At 38.1% G+C, this 17,828-nt stretch overlaps 1 protein-coding gene across 1 annotated transcript in view; it reads right to left on the bottom strand.

The window, feature by feature from the left end:
- The window catches only part of LOC110209957 (calcium-activated chloride channel regulator 1-like), a 38,126-nt gene extending 21,460 nt beyond the window's left edge, over window positions 1-16,666 (bottom strand). The window contains 7 exon segments of the mRNA XM_020988751.2: window positions 1,335-1,518; window positions 1,520-1,554; window positions 8,737-8,914; window positions 10,545-10,650; window positions 11,585-11,732; window positions 11,905-12,045; window positions 16,441-16,666. Of these exon segments, the coding sequence (XP_020844410.1) occupies window positions 1,335-1,518; window positions 1,520-1,554; window positions 8,737-8,914; window positions 10,545-10,650; window positions 11,585-11,732; window positions 11,905-12,045; window positions 16,441-16,599 (951 nt within the window). The 5' untranslated portion in view covers window positions 16,600-16,666.
- Window positions 16,667-17,828: the final 1,162 nt, after the last annotated feature.

The raw sequence follows: 17,828 nt of genomic DNA, 5'->3' as shown, positions 1-17,828 counted from the left end.
ATGGAACTCTAGGGGCTCTAAGTCCCATGGTGGACACTCTGGATTCTCCATGATTAGGAAATAGAAAACAAGATCTGGAGTATTCTTCTAGGCTAGAAAGGATTTGAGAATGGGCTTGGAGATGGGCTACATGTTTGCTACCTGAGGACAAGGCCACTTAAATTTGGAGAGGCACATTGCGAGGTGACCATAGGTACAGTGCATGTTTCAGCTGTAGTAACTCTGCAAGCTCAAGTGGTAGAAGGGTTTTTCTGAACATTGGTGGACCCATGTTAACAGATTCTGAAAGCACTGAAGTATGGTATTTTAAGTAGGAGCATGGTTGTGAATGAGTTGGTGTTGGTCTTAGTAGATGAAAGAAGTTGTGTGAAATATTTTTGCCTTTTAATTTGAGCCACATCACCAGAGATGAGTTACTATGTAGGATAGACTTGACCTGTGATTTCAATGGTGCAGGTACTCCCAAATGAGGAAAATCTCTCTACTGGGGTAGGGTGGCACCTTCTCTGCAAATTATTGTTTCAGGGAATTTCCTAAGCAGTATATGTGAGATGTGGGAACTGAAACCAGATCCTCCTGACTCAGAAGTTAACTTTCCATCCACTTATACCAAATTGTCTCTTTTTTGTTTGTTTGTTTGGGCTAGGCAATGGGGTTAAGTGACTTGCCCAGGGTTACACAGCTAGTAAGTGTTATGTGTCTGAGGCCAGATTTGAACTTGGGTCCTCCTGAATTCAGGGCCAGTGCTCTATCCACTGTGCCACATAGTTGCCCCCAGATTGTCTCTTACTGAATTATTTGCAAACAAGGAACTAATAAACTTTTATGATGGGACTACTAAGCCATTTTGATCAGTGGTGCATGGCAGAGTAGAGTAGAGAATGCCCATATTAATGAAGTTGCTGGTCTTTTAAAGTATAGAATCTGGTCTGCATTTTTAGATAGGATGTTTGATGACTTTGTACAATCATGAAGAAAGGAGGAAAATATGATGTCATGCAAAGTTGATTGGGTCGTTCAGTTAACAGGGACTACAGATTCTCATGGGCTGGGAAGTGAAATGTAGAGCAAATTCTTAGTTTATTCACTCTTTGACAAAGTATCATCTTGATACAGGGGATAATTCATCATGAATCTTTACTGGAGAAAGAGGAGGAGTGGGAGTATGAGTATGAGAGGGGAACCTTGGTGAAGGGTGAGGGATTCCCTGCTCTTCGTTTCCTTTAAACCATGAGATCAATGTGGTTTCCAACAAGCCCAAGATTCTGTGGGTCCATCAGGTGCTGTCAAGACACCCCTCCCACCTCCAGGAGAATGGGGCAGGTTTGGCTTACCGCCATGCTTCCAGACTTATCCAGAACTAGGCACAGGATCCTTTCTCGGATCTGTTTCAGCGAGAAGGTGGGCTGGGGTGGCTGTGCTGCTGTCATCGGAGTGGAAGCCTTGTAGTCTTCAGAATCTTGGATCACTTCCCATGTGCTCCTGAGGCTGCACTTCTGGTTTTGAGCATTTGGAGCATTTGTTATGGTTCTTTTCTGTACAAAATTCAACCACCTGAAAAAGCCCAATTGCATGACAAATATGAAAACTAAGAACCAGGGCTTCCTAACCTGGGTCTGTGACTAGTTTTGAAAAGACATTTTATACTTTCTAAATAATGGTTTTGTTTGTCATCTGATTATTTATTTTGTGCATTAAAACTTGATTATGTAAAGGGTTCCAAAAGCTGCACCAGTGTATTGATTGGTCCATGACACAAAAGCAACCCTATGATGATTAGGGGGGGAAGTAACTCATTTGAAAACTCCTCAACAGTCCAGGGATTCTAGACCTGCCCCTTCCACTGTCTTGGCTCAGTAATTTAACCTTAGTTTCCTCACCTGCAAAGTGAAGACATTGGAGTAGATAAGTAGGTTCTGGGACTCTTTTACACTACAAAATAATTGAGGACCCTTCCCCTGAGAGCTTGTGTTTATGTTTGTTTTACCTATTTATATTTACCACATTAGAAAATAAAATGCCTTAGTATCATCATGAAACAGTTTTGACCTAACAGACCCCCGAAATGGTCTCTGGGACTGCATCTTGAATGTGCTTGATCCAACCTAAGGGCTGTGAAGAGCAGTAGTTGAATTTTCAGCATGAGCTTTTCCACGTCAGGTATCAGCAAATACTACAAATTAGAGCTTGGCTTGTTTTTTCATTGAGTATCTACAGGTGACAGATTGACAGCCCATGCACTTGGAAACCAGATAGGGAAATATTTAACAAAATAAATAAAAAAAATAAAATGTGGATAAGATTACATTTTAAAACAAGTCATTATCCAGGTAAAGGGATCCTTCTGCATGGATCAATGGGCTCATTTCTATTTCAGTTTGACACACTGGTATAGACTTAAGAAAGTGAAGAGATAATGTTAACAATGCCGCTATCACTTACAATGTGTCTTGCATATATTTTTTTTTCAGTCACTAGTTAAACATTTACCAGCCTACGTTTGCCCACATCGTTTCCCAGTACATAAATGGTGAAATTGACTGATTGGGTTCCAGATCCTCTTCCACTTAGACTTTTCTCTGAGTCTAGGATTCTGATTTTGATTTGAGTATGAGCACTTACAAGGGGAAGAGACAATGACTGAAAGCTAGCAGGGGCTCCTGAAGAAGCAGTCATGTCAGACTGACCTTGATTCTGTTTATCACCAACTCACTAGACAGAGACATCATGGCAACATCTGAGGCATCTGGATTTCAGCAAAATGTTTGACTGAGTATCTTTGTGAACATGTTGAAAAATTGTAGAAAAAAATAATATAGCTAATTGGGTTCAGCCTTGGTTGACTGACTCCAGAAGTGGTAATTCATGTAGTAATACAAAGGTATCAGTATGGCAGGCTACGTTTAGTGGAATGGCACAAGGACATTTCCTTGGCCCTGTGCTGTTCTATTTGTTTACCTAATTTTTAATCTAATTTTAAAATGAGTTTTAAGTGACTTGAATGAAGGCATAAAGAGCATCTGTGTCTGCTTTTCAGATGTTGCAAAACTGGGTGGGATAGCTAAGACACTGGGCTTCAAGTTCCCTAAAAACCTCACTAGGCTGGAATAGGAAGCGAGGTAAAGACCATAAGGTGAGGAGAAGTGGGAGTCCTTTAGGTGGGTTCAAGAATCACAAGTACCGAATGGGGAAATTTGTCTAGAAAGGAGTTCATGAGGGCGAGAAATGATTAAGGCACCTTTTAGATGTCAGGCACAGTACTAAGTATTTTTACAATTATTATCTCATTTGATCCTTATAACAATCCTGGGAGATAGGTGTTATTATTATCCCCATTTTACATACAGGTCAACTAAGGCAGGCGGAGGCTAAGCAAGTTACCCTGGGTCACACAGCTTGAAAGTGTCTGAGGCTGGATTTGAACTCACATTTTTCTGACTCTAGGCCCAGTACACCAACTTACTGCCTCAATGAAAAAAAATCCTGGTGTTTATAGTGAACTGCACCCTCAGCATGAGGAGTCTGGAAGAGAGGCAGCAGTAGAAAGAGTGCTGGCTTTGTATTTAGAGATCCTGAGTTCAAATTCTGGTTCTGCCATTTGTTACTGTGTGACCTGAGTCACTTACCTCTCTGAATCTCACTTAGTCATGTGCAAAGTGAACTAGAAGGCCTCTAAAATAATGGCCAGTCGTAAACCCATGATCCCATGCATAGTCTGATGTAAGCCCCCAAAGTAAATGTATCCCAGGCTGCATTAATATACATAGAGTTTCCAAAGGATGAGAGTGCCCTTCTTCACTGGCCTGGTCCCACCACACCTGAAGTACTGAGTCTCGTTCTGGGGATGACGTTGTAGATGGGACAGTGTCCACCTGGAAAGTATACATAGGGAGATGACCAGAACTGTGGGGAGGCTCTGAACTATGCCACCATGTGAAGACAGGTAGAAGGAGTGGAGGAAAACCAGCCTGAAGAAGAGAAGGCTCTAAGGAACATGATAGCTTTCTACAAATATTTTAAGTGATATAAATGGAAAAGATGTTAGACTTGTTATTGAGCCTGGTTAGATGGTTGTGTGTGTGTGTATATGTGTGTGGGTACAGAATTAGGACCAATGGCTATAAGTTACAGAAAGTCAGGTTTTAGCTCTATGTGAAGAGAAACTTATTTAGAGTTAGCTTTCCAGAAATGGAATTGGGTATTTCCCAGAGATGATAAACACCTCATTACTCAGTGGAAGACTTCCTATTGCTGGACATCTTTATCTAGACAAACAAACTGTCACAGATATTGTGGATGAGATTCGTGCCGTGGTCAGAGTTTGGGTAGGACCACATTTGAGCATACAAACCCCTGAATACTATGTTGTTCCAGTGGTATTTGCTGAGCACTGTTGCAGCTTCATGGACTTGGCTATTGCCAGAGAGAATGGTTAGTGGCAGTGGAAGTTGTCCAGGTCAGGTAGCTTTGGACCATATAGAAGGGTGGGGTCAGCCTAACACAGATGGGCACAGTGCCCGCAGTTAACTCTGTTTTCACAGGAACTTCTGTTTCTGCCCCTCCTTGCTGGATTCCAGCAGGAATGGAGTGTTCTGTCAGCACCAGAGACTTCATTCAGTTCAGTCTCTTAGAGGCTCTTGTGCTTGAAGAGAACAAGTGACCCTTTATTAGATGCAGTGAGGAGACAGAAGTGCCATACATGGAAGCACAGATCATGTGTTTGCCATATTTTTCATTGAGTCAAAATTGGGAGGGAAGACTAATCCATAGGATTACAGAGCTAGGGTCCAAAAGTTCTCAGCAGGCCCCTTGAATTACTCAGCTAAAAGCAACTGTTTTACAGCATATTAAATGCTTATTGTGTGCCTAGCCAAAAAAGGAACTAACTTTGACAATCCCATGAGAAAGTAGGTGTTTGATGAGTGTTTCTTGAATTGAATTAAATTAAATTAAATTAAATTAAAACAACTCAAATGGAGCACAGCCATGTACCATAGTGGATACATCATTGGGCCTATAGTCAGGAAGACCTGAATTCAAATCCCAACTCAGATGTTTACTAGTGACCCTGGACAAGTCACTTAACTTCTGTCACTCTCAGTTTCCTCATCTATAAAATGGGGATAATATGAGCTACCTTCTGGGGTTTTTGGAGGATAAAAATGAGCTAATATTTATAAAATGCTTTGGAGGTCTTAAAGCAATGTATAAATCTATAATGATTATTACCATAATTTTTGAAACTTTTTGCCATTCCCTAAGGATAGGATTATGAAGTAATGGAATAGCTCCTGGACATTTTACCTGAAAATATTTTCAAATTCCATTATATCTCTGTGCAACTATTGTGACTTGTTTACTGGGATATTTTTATGTTATTCAGTGACATGTCCCTGTTATTTCATCCTCTCTGGACCAAAGGGGGAATACAATTTTACAGAAAATCGTTTGGTTTCTCAGTGATGAAGGGCTCCCTCTTAAGCCACATTGTTGCTCTTCTTTTTTTCAGGTTCTATGTGCAATTGGCTGCTTTTTTATATTTAACACCAAGATAAAGAATTAGGTCAAGGTCACTCCTGAAAAGCAAGAAAGCTGGAAAAAAACCAGTTTAGGAACATATATGTGTGTGTGTGTGTGTGTGTGTGTGTGTGTATGTACATATATACATATACATACATATATTATTTCTAGCAAGATTTTTGAGAAATGTTTGACAATGAAGGGCCAATTCAGTGAGGCACCATCTACCTTCCTGAAAGCTTAGCTTTGTTGTTCAGTCACTCAGTTGTGTCTGACTCTTTGTGACTCCATGGACCATAGAATGCCATACCCTTCTATCCTCCACTATTTCTTGACATTTATCCAAATTCATGTTTGTTTCAATCACACTATCCATCCCATCCTCTGCCATCATTTTGCCTTTTGCTTTCAATCTTTCCCAACATCAGGATCTTTCCAATGAGTCCTGCCATCTTCTCATTATATAATCAAAGTATTTACACTTCAGGTTCAGTATTTGACCTTCCAGTGAACAGCCTGAGTTGATTTCTTTAAATATTGACTGATTTGATCTCATTGCTGCCCAAGAGTCTCTCAAAAGTCCTCCAGCACCACAATTCAAATGTGTTGATTCTGTGGTGCTCAGCTTTCCTTATACCATACACTGCTATTGGAAAAACCATAGCTCTAACTGTATGGATCTTGTCAGCAAGGTTATGTCTGTCCTTGTTAGTATGATGTTCAGATTTGCCATGGATTTCCTTCCAAGGAGCAAGCATCTTTTAATTTCATGGCCGCAGTCACCATCTGCAGTGATCTTTGAGCCCAGGAATATGTAATCTGACATTGCTTCCATTTCTTCTCTCTCTGTGTGCCAGAAAGTGATGGCACAAGTTGCCAAGATCTTAGATTTTTTTTTTGATGGTAAACTTCAAGCCAGCTTTTACACTCTCTTCCTTTACGCTCATAAGGGTGTCTGTAAGTCTTCTTCTCTTTCTGCCATTAGAGTGGCATCATCTACAATCTGAGATTGTTGATACTTCTCCTGGCATCATCAATTCCAGTGCCAGATTCATCCAGCTTGGTATTTCACATGATGTACTCCACATATAATTTAAATAAATCAGGTGACAATATACAGGCTTGTTGAACTCCCTTTCCAATCTTAACCCATCAGTTGTTCGATGTTCGGTTCTATTGCTTCTTGACCCACAAACAGGTTCCTTGAGAGACGAATAAGATGATCTGAGATGTCTGTCTGAGGACTTGCCACATTTTGTTGTGATCCACACAGTCAAAGGGTGTAGTGTAGTCAATGAAGCAGGAGGACACGTTTTTCTACAATTCCTTTGCTTTCTCCATAATCCAGTAAGTTTTGACAGTTTGGCCTGTAGTTTCTATGCCTCTTCGAAAACTAGTGTGCTCTTCTTCTCATTCTTGATTCAGATATTGCTGAAGCATAGCTTGGCAGAATCTTAAGCATTACCTTGCTGGTGTGTGAAATGAGCACAATTATTCGGTAATTTGAACATTCCTTGGCATTGTTCTCCTGTAGGATTGGGATGTAAACTGATCTTTTCCAATTCAGTGTTCACTGTCGAGTTTTAAAAATTTGCTGGCATATTGAGTGCAGCACTTTAACAGCATCATCTTTTAGGATTTTAAATGACTCAGCTGGAATTCTATCACCTCCACTAGTCTTATTGTTAGCAATACTTCTGAAAGCCCTCTTGACTTCATTCTCCAAGATGTCTGGTGCTAGATCAGTAACTACACCAATGTGGTTATTGGTGATGTTAAGATTTTTCTTGCATAGTTCTTTTGTATATTCTTGCCACTTCTTAATCTCTTCTGATTCTATCAAGTACATACATTTTGTCTTCTTAATGTCCATTTGTGCATGAAATATTCCCTTGATATTTCTAAGTTTCTTTTGAAGAAATCTCTTGTCTTTCCCATTCTATTATTTCTATTTCTTTGCATTGCTCATTTAAGAGAACCTTATTATTTCTTTTGCTCTTATCTCGAATTCTGCATTCGGCTGGCTATATCTTCACCTTTCTACTTTGCCTTCCCTTTCCTTCTTTCCTTAGATACTTGTAAAACCTAGTCAGACAGCCAGAAAGCAGAAACCATAGCTTAGTCTGCCTTTTTCCCCTAAATGGGAAGGCAGTACTTCTGTCAGTCAGTCAATAAGCATTTGGCCTCTGAGCTAAAATGCTGAAATTACTGAGATTTATAAGACTACTTTAAACTTATTTATAGTGTGAATAATTTTCAAAAGGCTAGACTCTTTAGACAATTATAAAGAGATAGGATAATGTTTAACAGAAAGTTAAACATTAAAAAAGAGCTATTGAGATTCAAGACAGTTTCAGAGGATTTATGACAAAAAGTGCTATCCACTTCCAGAGGAAAAAAAACTGATGGAGTCTGAATGCAGATCAAAGAATCTTTTTTTAAAAAAAACTTTCTTTATTGGAGGTTTGTCTGTTTTCCTTTGTAATATGGCTAATATGGAAATATGTTTTGCATGATTGTACATGTATAATCTATAGCAATTGCTTGTCTTCTCAAAGAGGGGAAGGGGAAGGGGAGAATTTGGAACTCAAAAAAATTTTCTAAATGAGTGTTAGAAATCATTTTTATATGTAATTGATCAAAAAGAACTATGCAGGATATCATGACCCTTTATCTTCTCTAACCTTCAAGAAAGTATTCACTCTCAAAGCCCCAAATTTGCTTGTTTATTTTAAGGATTTCAGGGTATTTAATTTCAAGATCTTAAATTAAAAGAGAATGTCCAGAGTGTATTGGGGGAGGGGGAAATAAGAGGATTGGAGAAATGATGGTGGTATTCTCTTTTATTCTCATGATTTTGTATCCTCAGCCTTCCCTTTTAGAGAAATAATGGCTCAGTGAGGGTCTGCCTAGCCTAAGGGGCCTGCCTTAGGTTATCTGGATAGGTGTTCTGATAGAGAGACTGGGGTAAGGAAAGGGCCCTGAGCTAGCAGAGGGAGCAGGCATCACTCACTTCATTTCTCCAAGTCTCCATTTCCTCATGTGTAAAATAGGAATGAAGGTTATGGCAAATGAGGTCATTCTAAGCATCAGATAAGAAGGTAGAGGCAAAGTGTCTTGTAAACGTTAACCCTAAATAAATGTCAGCTCTTAAGGTTAGAACAGACCCTGTTTCTTCTTTTTACAGACTTCAGAACGAATAATCCAAATACTTACAGAATTGATGCTTTGCATGAACATGATGGAGGCTTTCTCAGTCTGAACTTTGTCAGGTAAGAAAATACAGTCTTTGTCAAACTTTCCTGTTTTGGGATCTGTTGTGCATGATGTGACTGAACAGCTGCCTCCAGAACATGTATATGCCTTATTTGCACCAGTGATACCTTCAGAACATCTGAAAATATATTAGGATTAGACTTTAAGAACGTCAGTTTGTACATACCACCCCAACCTATGTATATCCCTGATGTGATTACATGAGGGATTCTTCATCACCGAATGTGTTTGTCAAGCAACCCATTTATGCAGCAAAGTCTCAGGCAGCCAGGAAGAACAATTTATGTTTGGCAGGGAACTCCTTCAGGGAATTTCAGATGGGCTTCTTGGAATATCACAATCCTAGCCTGTCTGCAAGAAGTACCAGGTCAGGTTTACTGGTGTCTCTGACTGTGCTGCTCACAGGGATGGACTCCAGTCTCCTCACTGTCAACCTCATGAGAATTAAAAGGAACTCTTCCTCATTCTTAGCAACTATAGAAGTTGCTCAGTGTTGTTATCACCACTAACATGTGAGGCAGCTCAAGGTTTTTTTTATCTGTATTCCTAAGAATGCAATTTGTTTTTCATTGACTTCTTTCACAAGGTTTAATTCACTCATTAGATCAAAAGTTCTCAACAAAGCACCTCTCAGAGCTCTCTGGCCCGGGCAAGCATGGAGAGGAAATAAGGGTACCACAAAGACTCATGTCCCTCCCAATACCTTGCATTTATTTCACATCTATTTTGTGGATATATGTATATAAGTACAGGTTATTTCCCCTAAGGTCTTTGATGTTATATTTTTTTATTTTTGGTTAGGCAATGGGGTTAAGTGCCTTGGACAGGGTCACACAGCTAGTAATGTTATGTGTCTGAGGCTGGATTTGAACTCAGGTCCTTCTGAATCCAGGGCCTGTGCTGTATCCACTGCTCCACCTGGCTGCACTTCCCACCCATCCCAAGGTCTTTGAGAGCAGAGGCTTTCACTCTTCCCTTTGAATCCCCAGGACCTAGGACAGCACCTAGCACACCCCACACACAGGTATTTCATCAATGCTTGTGGATTGACTGAAGCTAAAACTTTTGTGAACCCAAGAGGGAGAGCAATGTGGGTTTCCTGCAGAGACAAGAAGAGAGCAAGTGTAGCCTGCATAAGGAAGGATACTGGCACTTTCCTTCCTTGAGAGGTGTAATTACCCACTGTGAAAGTGAAAAGTAATAGAAAGTTGCTTGTGGTTCCTCCTAAAATCATTCAATACCTTGATTGTGTATGAAGAGAAAGAGGAAAAGGACCAGGTAGGTCCTTTGGTACAGTGAGGGTATGGTATTCCAACATTTGGGGGGCTTCTACTGTCTCTGTCTGTCAGTGTGTACTGCTGATGTCCTGAGGAGGCAGCAGGGACATGTGCTAGGTCTATCTCTGTAGGGGTGGCTTGTATCTAACACCATGTTTGCAAGTGTCTCTGTTCCAGACATATACAGCAACACCGAAGAGTTGGTCTGTCATGATTTTGTGCCTCAGATTCAGAAAAAATTTCTGTGCTTTGATATAACTACCTCTGCTTTGAAGTATGCTGGGGTAGGAACCTGTCACATATTATATAAAAAAAGGTTATAATGAAATTGATGATACATACAATATTGTTGTAGTCTACAGTCGAAAGAAAACAATCTTGATAATTGAAATATTTTTGAAAATTAACTCAAGAAAAGATAATTTAAATCTCATGTAGTTCACAAAAAAAGTTAAAAGAAGATATTCATACTTTACTGGTACATTTTTTCCATTAGACTGGTAGAAAGGCTCGGCTTCATTGTATTCCTCAAATACTCCCCACCGCAAATGGGCCCATTCATGAACTAAAATTCTACCTGTGGGAATATATTTGAAATGCAAAAATATGTGGTTATTCCCTCAATTCTATGTGAGTATTCCATTAAAATATTGATAAATATTTTAATTGGATATGTTTTCTAAAAGTGTAGTCTTTAAGATAGAGGCCCAGGCCCCAGGGGAGCCAAAACATTAACCTAAGAAATGACCCTCAGGATTCTAATGTGAGCCCTCTTCTCCCTCTATATTATTTCACTTGGTGATCCATCAAACCCCTAAATTTAATTACCATCTCTTTGCTGATGATTCTCAAATGAACCTATTCTGCCCTAATCTCTCTGCTGACCTCTGGTCTCATGTCTCCAACTGCCTTTCAAATATCTTGAACTGATATGCAGTACACATCATCACCTCAATGTTGCCAAAACTGAACTCATCATCTTTCCCTTTAAACCTCCCCCGCTTCTTCTTCCTATCAGGCTCACACCTAGGTGTCATAGAGGATTTCTCTCTGTGTCTTACTCCCAACATCCAATCTGTTGCCAAGACTCATTGATTTTTCCTTTGAAGCATCTCTTGAATATGGACCCTTCTCCCATGTGATGCTGCCAGTTCTGTGGTGCAGGCCCTCATCACCTCACACCTGGACTATGGCAATAGCCTGCTGGTGGGTCTGCCTGCTTCAATCCCCAGCTCAATCCAACCTCCATTCAGCTACTGGTTTTTTCCCTTTTTTTCTGATAAGGAAGGCAGTAAAAAAACAGAGACCACTAATCTAAAACAATTGCATTTCCAAAGGAGAAGGAAAACTGCTACTCATTCATAGATGAAAAGAAGGAATGTCCCTGCAATGTTTTTGGCTAATCTGCATTTTCAAATCAAGACAACCATATTCTATGTGTACTGTGAAATCTATGCAACAAAATATGCTATGGATATGATGCGTTACTAGACTTTTGTCAATAACTATACCTGGTGGTCCATACTCATCCAACTTTTTCCCTAATGCGACGTTAGGAGTTAGATGAATTCTCTGTCCAATCTCTCCACACTGTCCAAAGTGGTCAGTTCGTGGAACATCATTGCCTGGGGGATTAGGGACTTCAATGATGATGTCTGCCTAGAAATATATTTTTGAATAAACCTTTTTTGTTATGTAGAATGTAAACAAAACTTGTAATTTTTGCACTGAAAGATTTAAGAAAAATAATTGTTAGTAAATGGAATTTTTTAAAAATTAAGGTCACAAAAAGACCTACTGTTTAATAAAAATAAGAGTCTGATGATCTTACATTTTTGTAAGTCTCAAGTCTCGGTTTCTCATAGTCTGGTTTTGTCTGCCATGTCTTAGGAATCAAGATGGATACTGCTTTGAAGTAAAATCTTTTTTCTGTAGCCTTGTATAGGTAAATTGAAGCCTCTGACACAATGTCCTATGTGACAAAAAGAAATATAGAAAGAGGAGATCAATGAGTTGGGTGTGCAACTAAAAAGGTAGAAAAAGAACAAATTAAAAATCCCCAATTAAATACCAAATTAGAAATTCTGAAGACCAAGAAGAAATCAGTGAAATTGAAATTAAGAAAACTATTGACTTAATATAAATACAACTAAGACCTAATTTTACGGGAAAAAAATAGGTAAACCTTTCTTTAATTTCATTAAAAGAAGAAAGAAGAAAACCAAATCACCAGTATCAAAAATAAAGAGAATTCATCACCAAAAAAGAGGAAATTAAAATAATAATTAGGAGGTATTTTGCTCAGTTGTGTGCCAATAAATTTGACAATCTTAGTGAAATGGATGAGTATTTACAAAAAGATAAATTGTCTAGATTAACAGAAGATGAAATAAAATACTTAAATAACTCATTTCAGAAAATGAAATTGAATAAGCCATCAATGAACTCCCTAAGAAAAAATCTCCAGGGTCAGATGGATTTACAAATGAATTCTATTGAACATTTAAACAGTTAGTTGTAATACTATATAAATTATGAGAGAAAATAGGCAAAGGAGTCCTACCAAAATTTTTTTTTGTGATACAAATATGGTGCTGATCCCTAAACCAGAAAGAGCCAGAACGAAGAAAGAGAATTGTAGACCAATTTCCATAATGAAGATAGATGCAAAAATTTTAAATAATATCTTAGCAAAAGGATTACAGTAACTTATCTCAAGTATAATACACTATGACTAGGTAGGATTTATACCAGGAATGCCAGGCTGGTTGTATATTAGGAAAACTATCAGCATAATTGACCATATGAACCACAAAACTAACAGAAATGATATTATCATCTCAATAGATGCAGAAAAAACTTTTGATAAAATACAACACCTATTTCTATTAAGAACACTAAAAAGCATAGGAATAAATGAAGCCTTCTTTAAAATGATAAGTAGTATCTATCTGAGACCCTCAGGAAGCATTATATGTAATGGAGATAAGCTAGAAGAATTTACAGAAAGATCAGGGGTGACACAAGGATGTCTGTTATCACCAGTATTATTCAGTGTTATACGAAAAAATGTTAGCTTTAGCACTGAGAAGAAAGAGAAATTGAAAGAATTAGAAAAGACAAAGAAGATAAAAAAGCTACCTCTCTTTGAAGATAATATGATGGTATACTTAGAGAATCCTAGAGAACCAGGTAAAATAGTATTTGAAATAATAAACAAATTTCACAAAGTTGCAGGACATAAAATAAACCCACACAAATCATCAGCATTTCTATGTATTACTAACAAAGCCCAACATAAGAGATAGAAAAAGAAATTCCATTTAAAGTTATTGTAGACATTGTAAACTATTTGGCAGTCTATCTGCCAAAACAAACCCAGTAACTGTATGAACAAAATTTCAAAACACTTTTCACACCAATAAAGTCAGATTTAAAGAAATGGAAATGTGTCACTTGCTCATAGGTAGGTTGAGATGATATAATAAAAATGACAATTGTACCTAAATTAATTTACTTATTCAGTGCCATACCAATCAAACTACCAAAACATTGTTTTATAGAGCTAGTGAAAATAATAATGAAATTCATCTAGAAGAACAAAAGGTCCAGAATATCAAAGGAATTTAAGAAAAGAAATGCAAGGGAAGGTGGTCTGACCGTAGTGTACAGATCTTAAACAGTATTATAAAGCAGAAATCCTGAAAACTATTTGGTACTGGCTAAGAAATAGCATGGTGGATGAGTGGAATAGATTAAGCACACAAGACACAATAGTCAATGACTATAGTAATCTACTGTTTGATAAATCCAAGGACTCTAGCTTCTGGGATGAGAACTCAGTATTTGACAAAAACTACTGAGAAAACTGGAAAATAGCAAGGCAGAAACTAGGCACAGACCAACTTTTAACATTGTAAACCCAGATAAAGTCAAAATGCATACATGATTTAGAGATAAAGGCTGGTGCTATAAGTAAACCAGGAGAACAAGGAATAGTTTACCTGAGGGATTTATGGAGAATGGAATAATTTATGACCAAAGAAAAGATAGAGAACATTATGTAATGCAAAATGGATGATTTTGATTACATTAAATTGAAAAGTTTTTGCACAAATATAGCCAAAGCAACCAAGATTAGAAGGGAAGCAGAAAGCTAGGAAAGAATTTTTAGAACCAATGTCTCTGATAAAGGCCTCATTTCTAAAATGGATAGAGAACTGTGTCAAATGTATAAGAATACAAGTCATTCCCTAGTTGATAAATGGTCAAAAGATATAAACAGGCAGTTTTCAGGGGAAGAAATTAAAATTATCTATAGTTATATGAAAAAGTACTCTAAATCACTATTGATTAGAGAAATGCAAATCAAAATGACTCTGAGGTACCACATCACACCTATCAGCTTGGTTAACATGACAAAACAGGAAAATGAGAAATGCTGGAGAGGATGTGGGAAAATTGGAACCTAATGCATTCTTAGTGGAATTGTGAACTGATCCAACCATTCTGGAGAGCAACTTGGAGCTATGCCAAAAGGAATATAAAATTGTAGATCATCTTTCACCCAGCAATACCACTTCTAGGTCTGTATCCCAAAGAGATCATAAAAGCTGGAAAGAGCCACGTATATAAAAATATTTATAGCAGCTCTTTCTGGGCTGCCCATCAATTGAGGAATGGCTGAACAAGTAGTGGTATATGAATGTAATGGGATACTATTGTGCTTTAAGAAATGATGAACAGGCTAACTTCAGAAAAACCTGGGAAGACTTATATGACCTGATGCTGAGTGAAAAGAACAGAACCAGGAGAACATTCTACACAGTAACAACAACATTGTATGATGAATAGCTTTGATAGACTTAACTCTACTCAGCAATGCAAGGATCTAAGACAACTCCAAAATACTCATGATGGAAAATGCTATCCACACTCAGACAAAGAACTACAAAGTCGGAATGTAGATGGAAGCCTACTATTTAGTCTGTTTTTGTTGGTTTGTTTCTTCTTTCCCGTGCTTTCTCCCATTGGTTCAAATTCTTCTTTACAACATGACTAATGTGAAAATATGTTCAATATGAATGTATATGTAGATCCTATATCAGGTTGCACATCATCTTGAGGAGGGAGGGGGAGAAAATTTAAAACTCAAAACCTTATGAAAGTGAATGTTGAAAACTGAAAATAAATAAATTTTTTTTTAAAAAAGAAATCTATCAGGAATCCTGACAGCTGTCAGTGGGATAAACAACCAATCATTTAATTTCACAATGAAGATTGCTAGTATAAAAAGATTACAGTATTTTAATTAAGTCAAAATGGAGACATGTCAATATACTTGTATTGGAGTGGGAGTCAGGTGTTCTGGGTTAAAGGGTCAGGCCTGCCTTCCCCAAAGCCCCATAAAAGCTGTAATTTAGAACAAGACATTTAAACAGCTTCTCAGTGCCTTCACTTGTGGAATAAGAGTAAATTTTCCTCTTTGCATTAAATTAAATAACTTTTCAGTGAGAATAGACTAATTGGGATGCTTTAAGAGTCTTTGCTAAAGTTTCTTCAGTCTTTATCATAAAACTTGGTGAATTTGTAAGTCAGTTTCAAACCATCCAGGTTTTAAATGTCTAGTTGGTCCTGACATTTTTTCTGCCCATCCTTAGAATCACTAAGGGACTTTGCTGTCAACAGGACACAATTCAATTAAACTCAGTTTGACAAATAGCTTTTAAGTACCTAATATTGCAAAACACCACTGGGGATAGAAAGATGGCTACATCAGACTGTTATTTAGGAGTTTTCAGGTCTGGAGGTGGTGAGGGGAGGGGAAGGAGAGCCATATATGCAAAGAGTTATCATACAAGGAGAAAGGTGATAAATGCAAGGAGATACCCAATGTACTTGGAGAAATGTAAGGCCTGCCTTCTTCCAGCTGGGGCTTCATGGAGGAAATGACACTTGGCTGTGTGACCCTTCACAAATCATGTAACCTCTCAGTCCTAGCTGCTTTCCAAGAGTATTAGAGAGCTTGCCATTCTGTATTGGTGCCTTAGGGTTTCTCCTAGGGTCATGAAGTAAGAAATATTTTGATAACTAGGAACTTCAATTAGGCAAAAATCTCTCCATGGAGACCCTGCTACTTTGTCATTTCCAACCAAGGAAGTTGTATATCTGCCTGAAGGCACACCAGATGTAATCCCCAATCTATAGATGAGACAACTGATGATGCCCTGAGAAGTTAAATAGTAGAGGGAAAACCCAGGTATTCTGTCTCTTTCTTCTATGCCCAACTACATCTCCCCAAACCATCCTTTAGCTGAGAACAAAAGCTCTCCCACTGAGAGGACCTGTATTAGTACAGCTATCTTACCTTTATGTGTTGAATGAGTTTATCATCCTCTGGCAGAGTTGGGTCAATGGCAATGACAATGTTTTCATAGCCATTATTATTCAGCTGAATGAGGGAAGCAGTTACCCCCTGCAGCAGGTACAAGGTTAAGGTGAAGATAAAATTCTTAAAGGTTCCCATTATTCCGTGCCAGAGAGTGTTGGTCCAGAAGGCCCTTCTCTTTCTGTGTCCCTCTGTCAATCTGTCTTTATATATGTGACATCATGTTCCCAACTATCAGTGTTCTCTTATTACTACCGTTTGAACCCTCTTCCAGCAAAATATTTTACAATTTCATCACTATTATTCTTGTCCATATTCCAGGGAATAATGTGGAAATAATAATTTTTATATACTGAAATATTTTATTTTGGAGAGGGTATTGTGTTTCTTATCAACCATGCCATATGTTGGGATTGAGGATGTGAGAGTCCCACACCCCATTTCACCAGAATGGACACACCCAGTTGGTTTGCCAAGACAAATATTATGTTTACAGCTGTTTGCCCTATCTGCAACACAGATTCCTGTCAGCAGAGGTCTGACTGGAGTTAGCTAGCACTTATAAAGATAAAAAGGAATGACATAGTAGAAGGAGCATGAAATTTGGAATTAGGAGCCTTGGATTTGAATTCTAGCTCCAGCATTCTCTATCTGTGTGACTTTGGGCAAATCACATCAGTTTTCTTGACTTTAATGTCCTTATAGGTGAAATGATGACCTCTAAACATCTACCCTGGGCTCCTTGAGCTCTTGTGTTTCCCCATTAGAATATAAGGTACTTGAGGGCATGGCCCATCTTTCTTGCTTGTATGTGTATCCCCAGCACTTAGTAGAGTACCTGACATATAATAATTCCTTAAAAACATTTTCTGTATCTGTCTATCTCTCACTCATTCTGGTTATATCTGTCTGCTTATATATCTATCTAATCTGTCTATCATCTGTCTATCTATGTGTCCATATATCTCTATCAATCAGCTATCTAGCTATAATCAATCAATCTATCCATCTATCTATCTATCTATAATCTATCTATCTATCTATCTATCGATCTGTCAGGAATCTAGGCAGTAGGTAGCACAGTGGATAAAGGATAGGAAGATCTGAGTTCATATCGAACCTAAGGCACCTATTAGCTATATCATCCTAAAAAGTTACTCAACCTCTCTTTGCCTTAGCTTCCTCAACTGTAAAATGGGCATAATAATCACATGAACCTCATAGGGTTATTGTGAAGATGAAATGAGGTAATATCACTAAACTGCTTTCCAAACCTTGCAACTAAATGTAAATACTAGGTATTATTACTATTATCCTTTTAATCTATCACTGTGTACCTGTGTTTCTGCATCTGCAAAGTGAACTAG

This window comes from Phascolarctos cinereus, unplaced genomic scaffold, assembly GCF_003287225.1.
Source record: "Phascolarctos cinereus isolate Bilbo 61053 unplaced genomic scaffold, phaCin_HiC Scaffold_5;HRSCAF=322, whole genome shotgun sequence".
NCBI lineage: Eukaryota > Metazoa > Chordata > Mammalia > Diprotodontia > Phascolarctidae > Phascolarctos > Phascolarctos cinereus.
The sequence above is the reverse complement of the archived record's forward strand: the minus strand, read 5'-3'. Positions and strand labels throughout refer to the sequence as shown.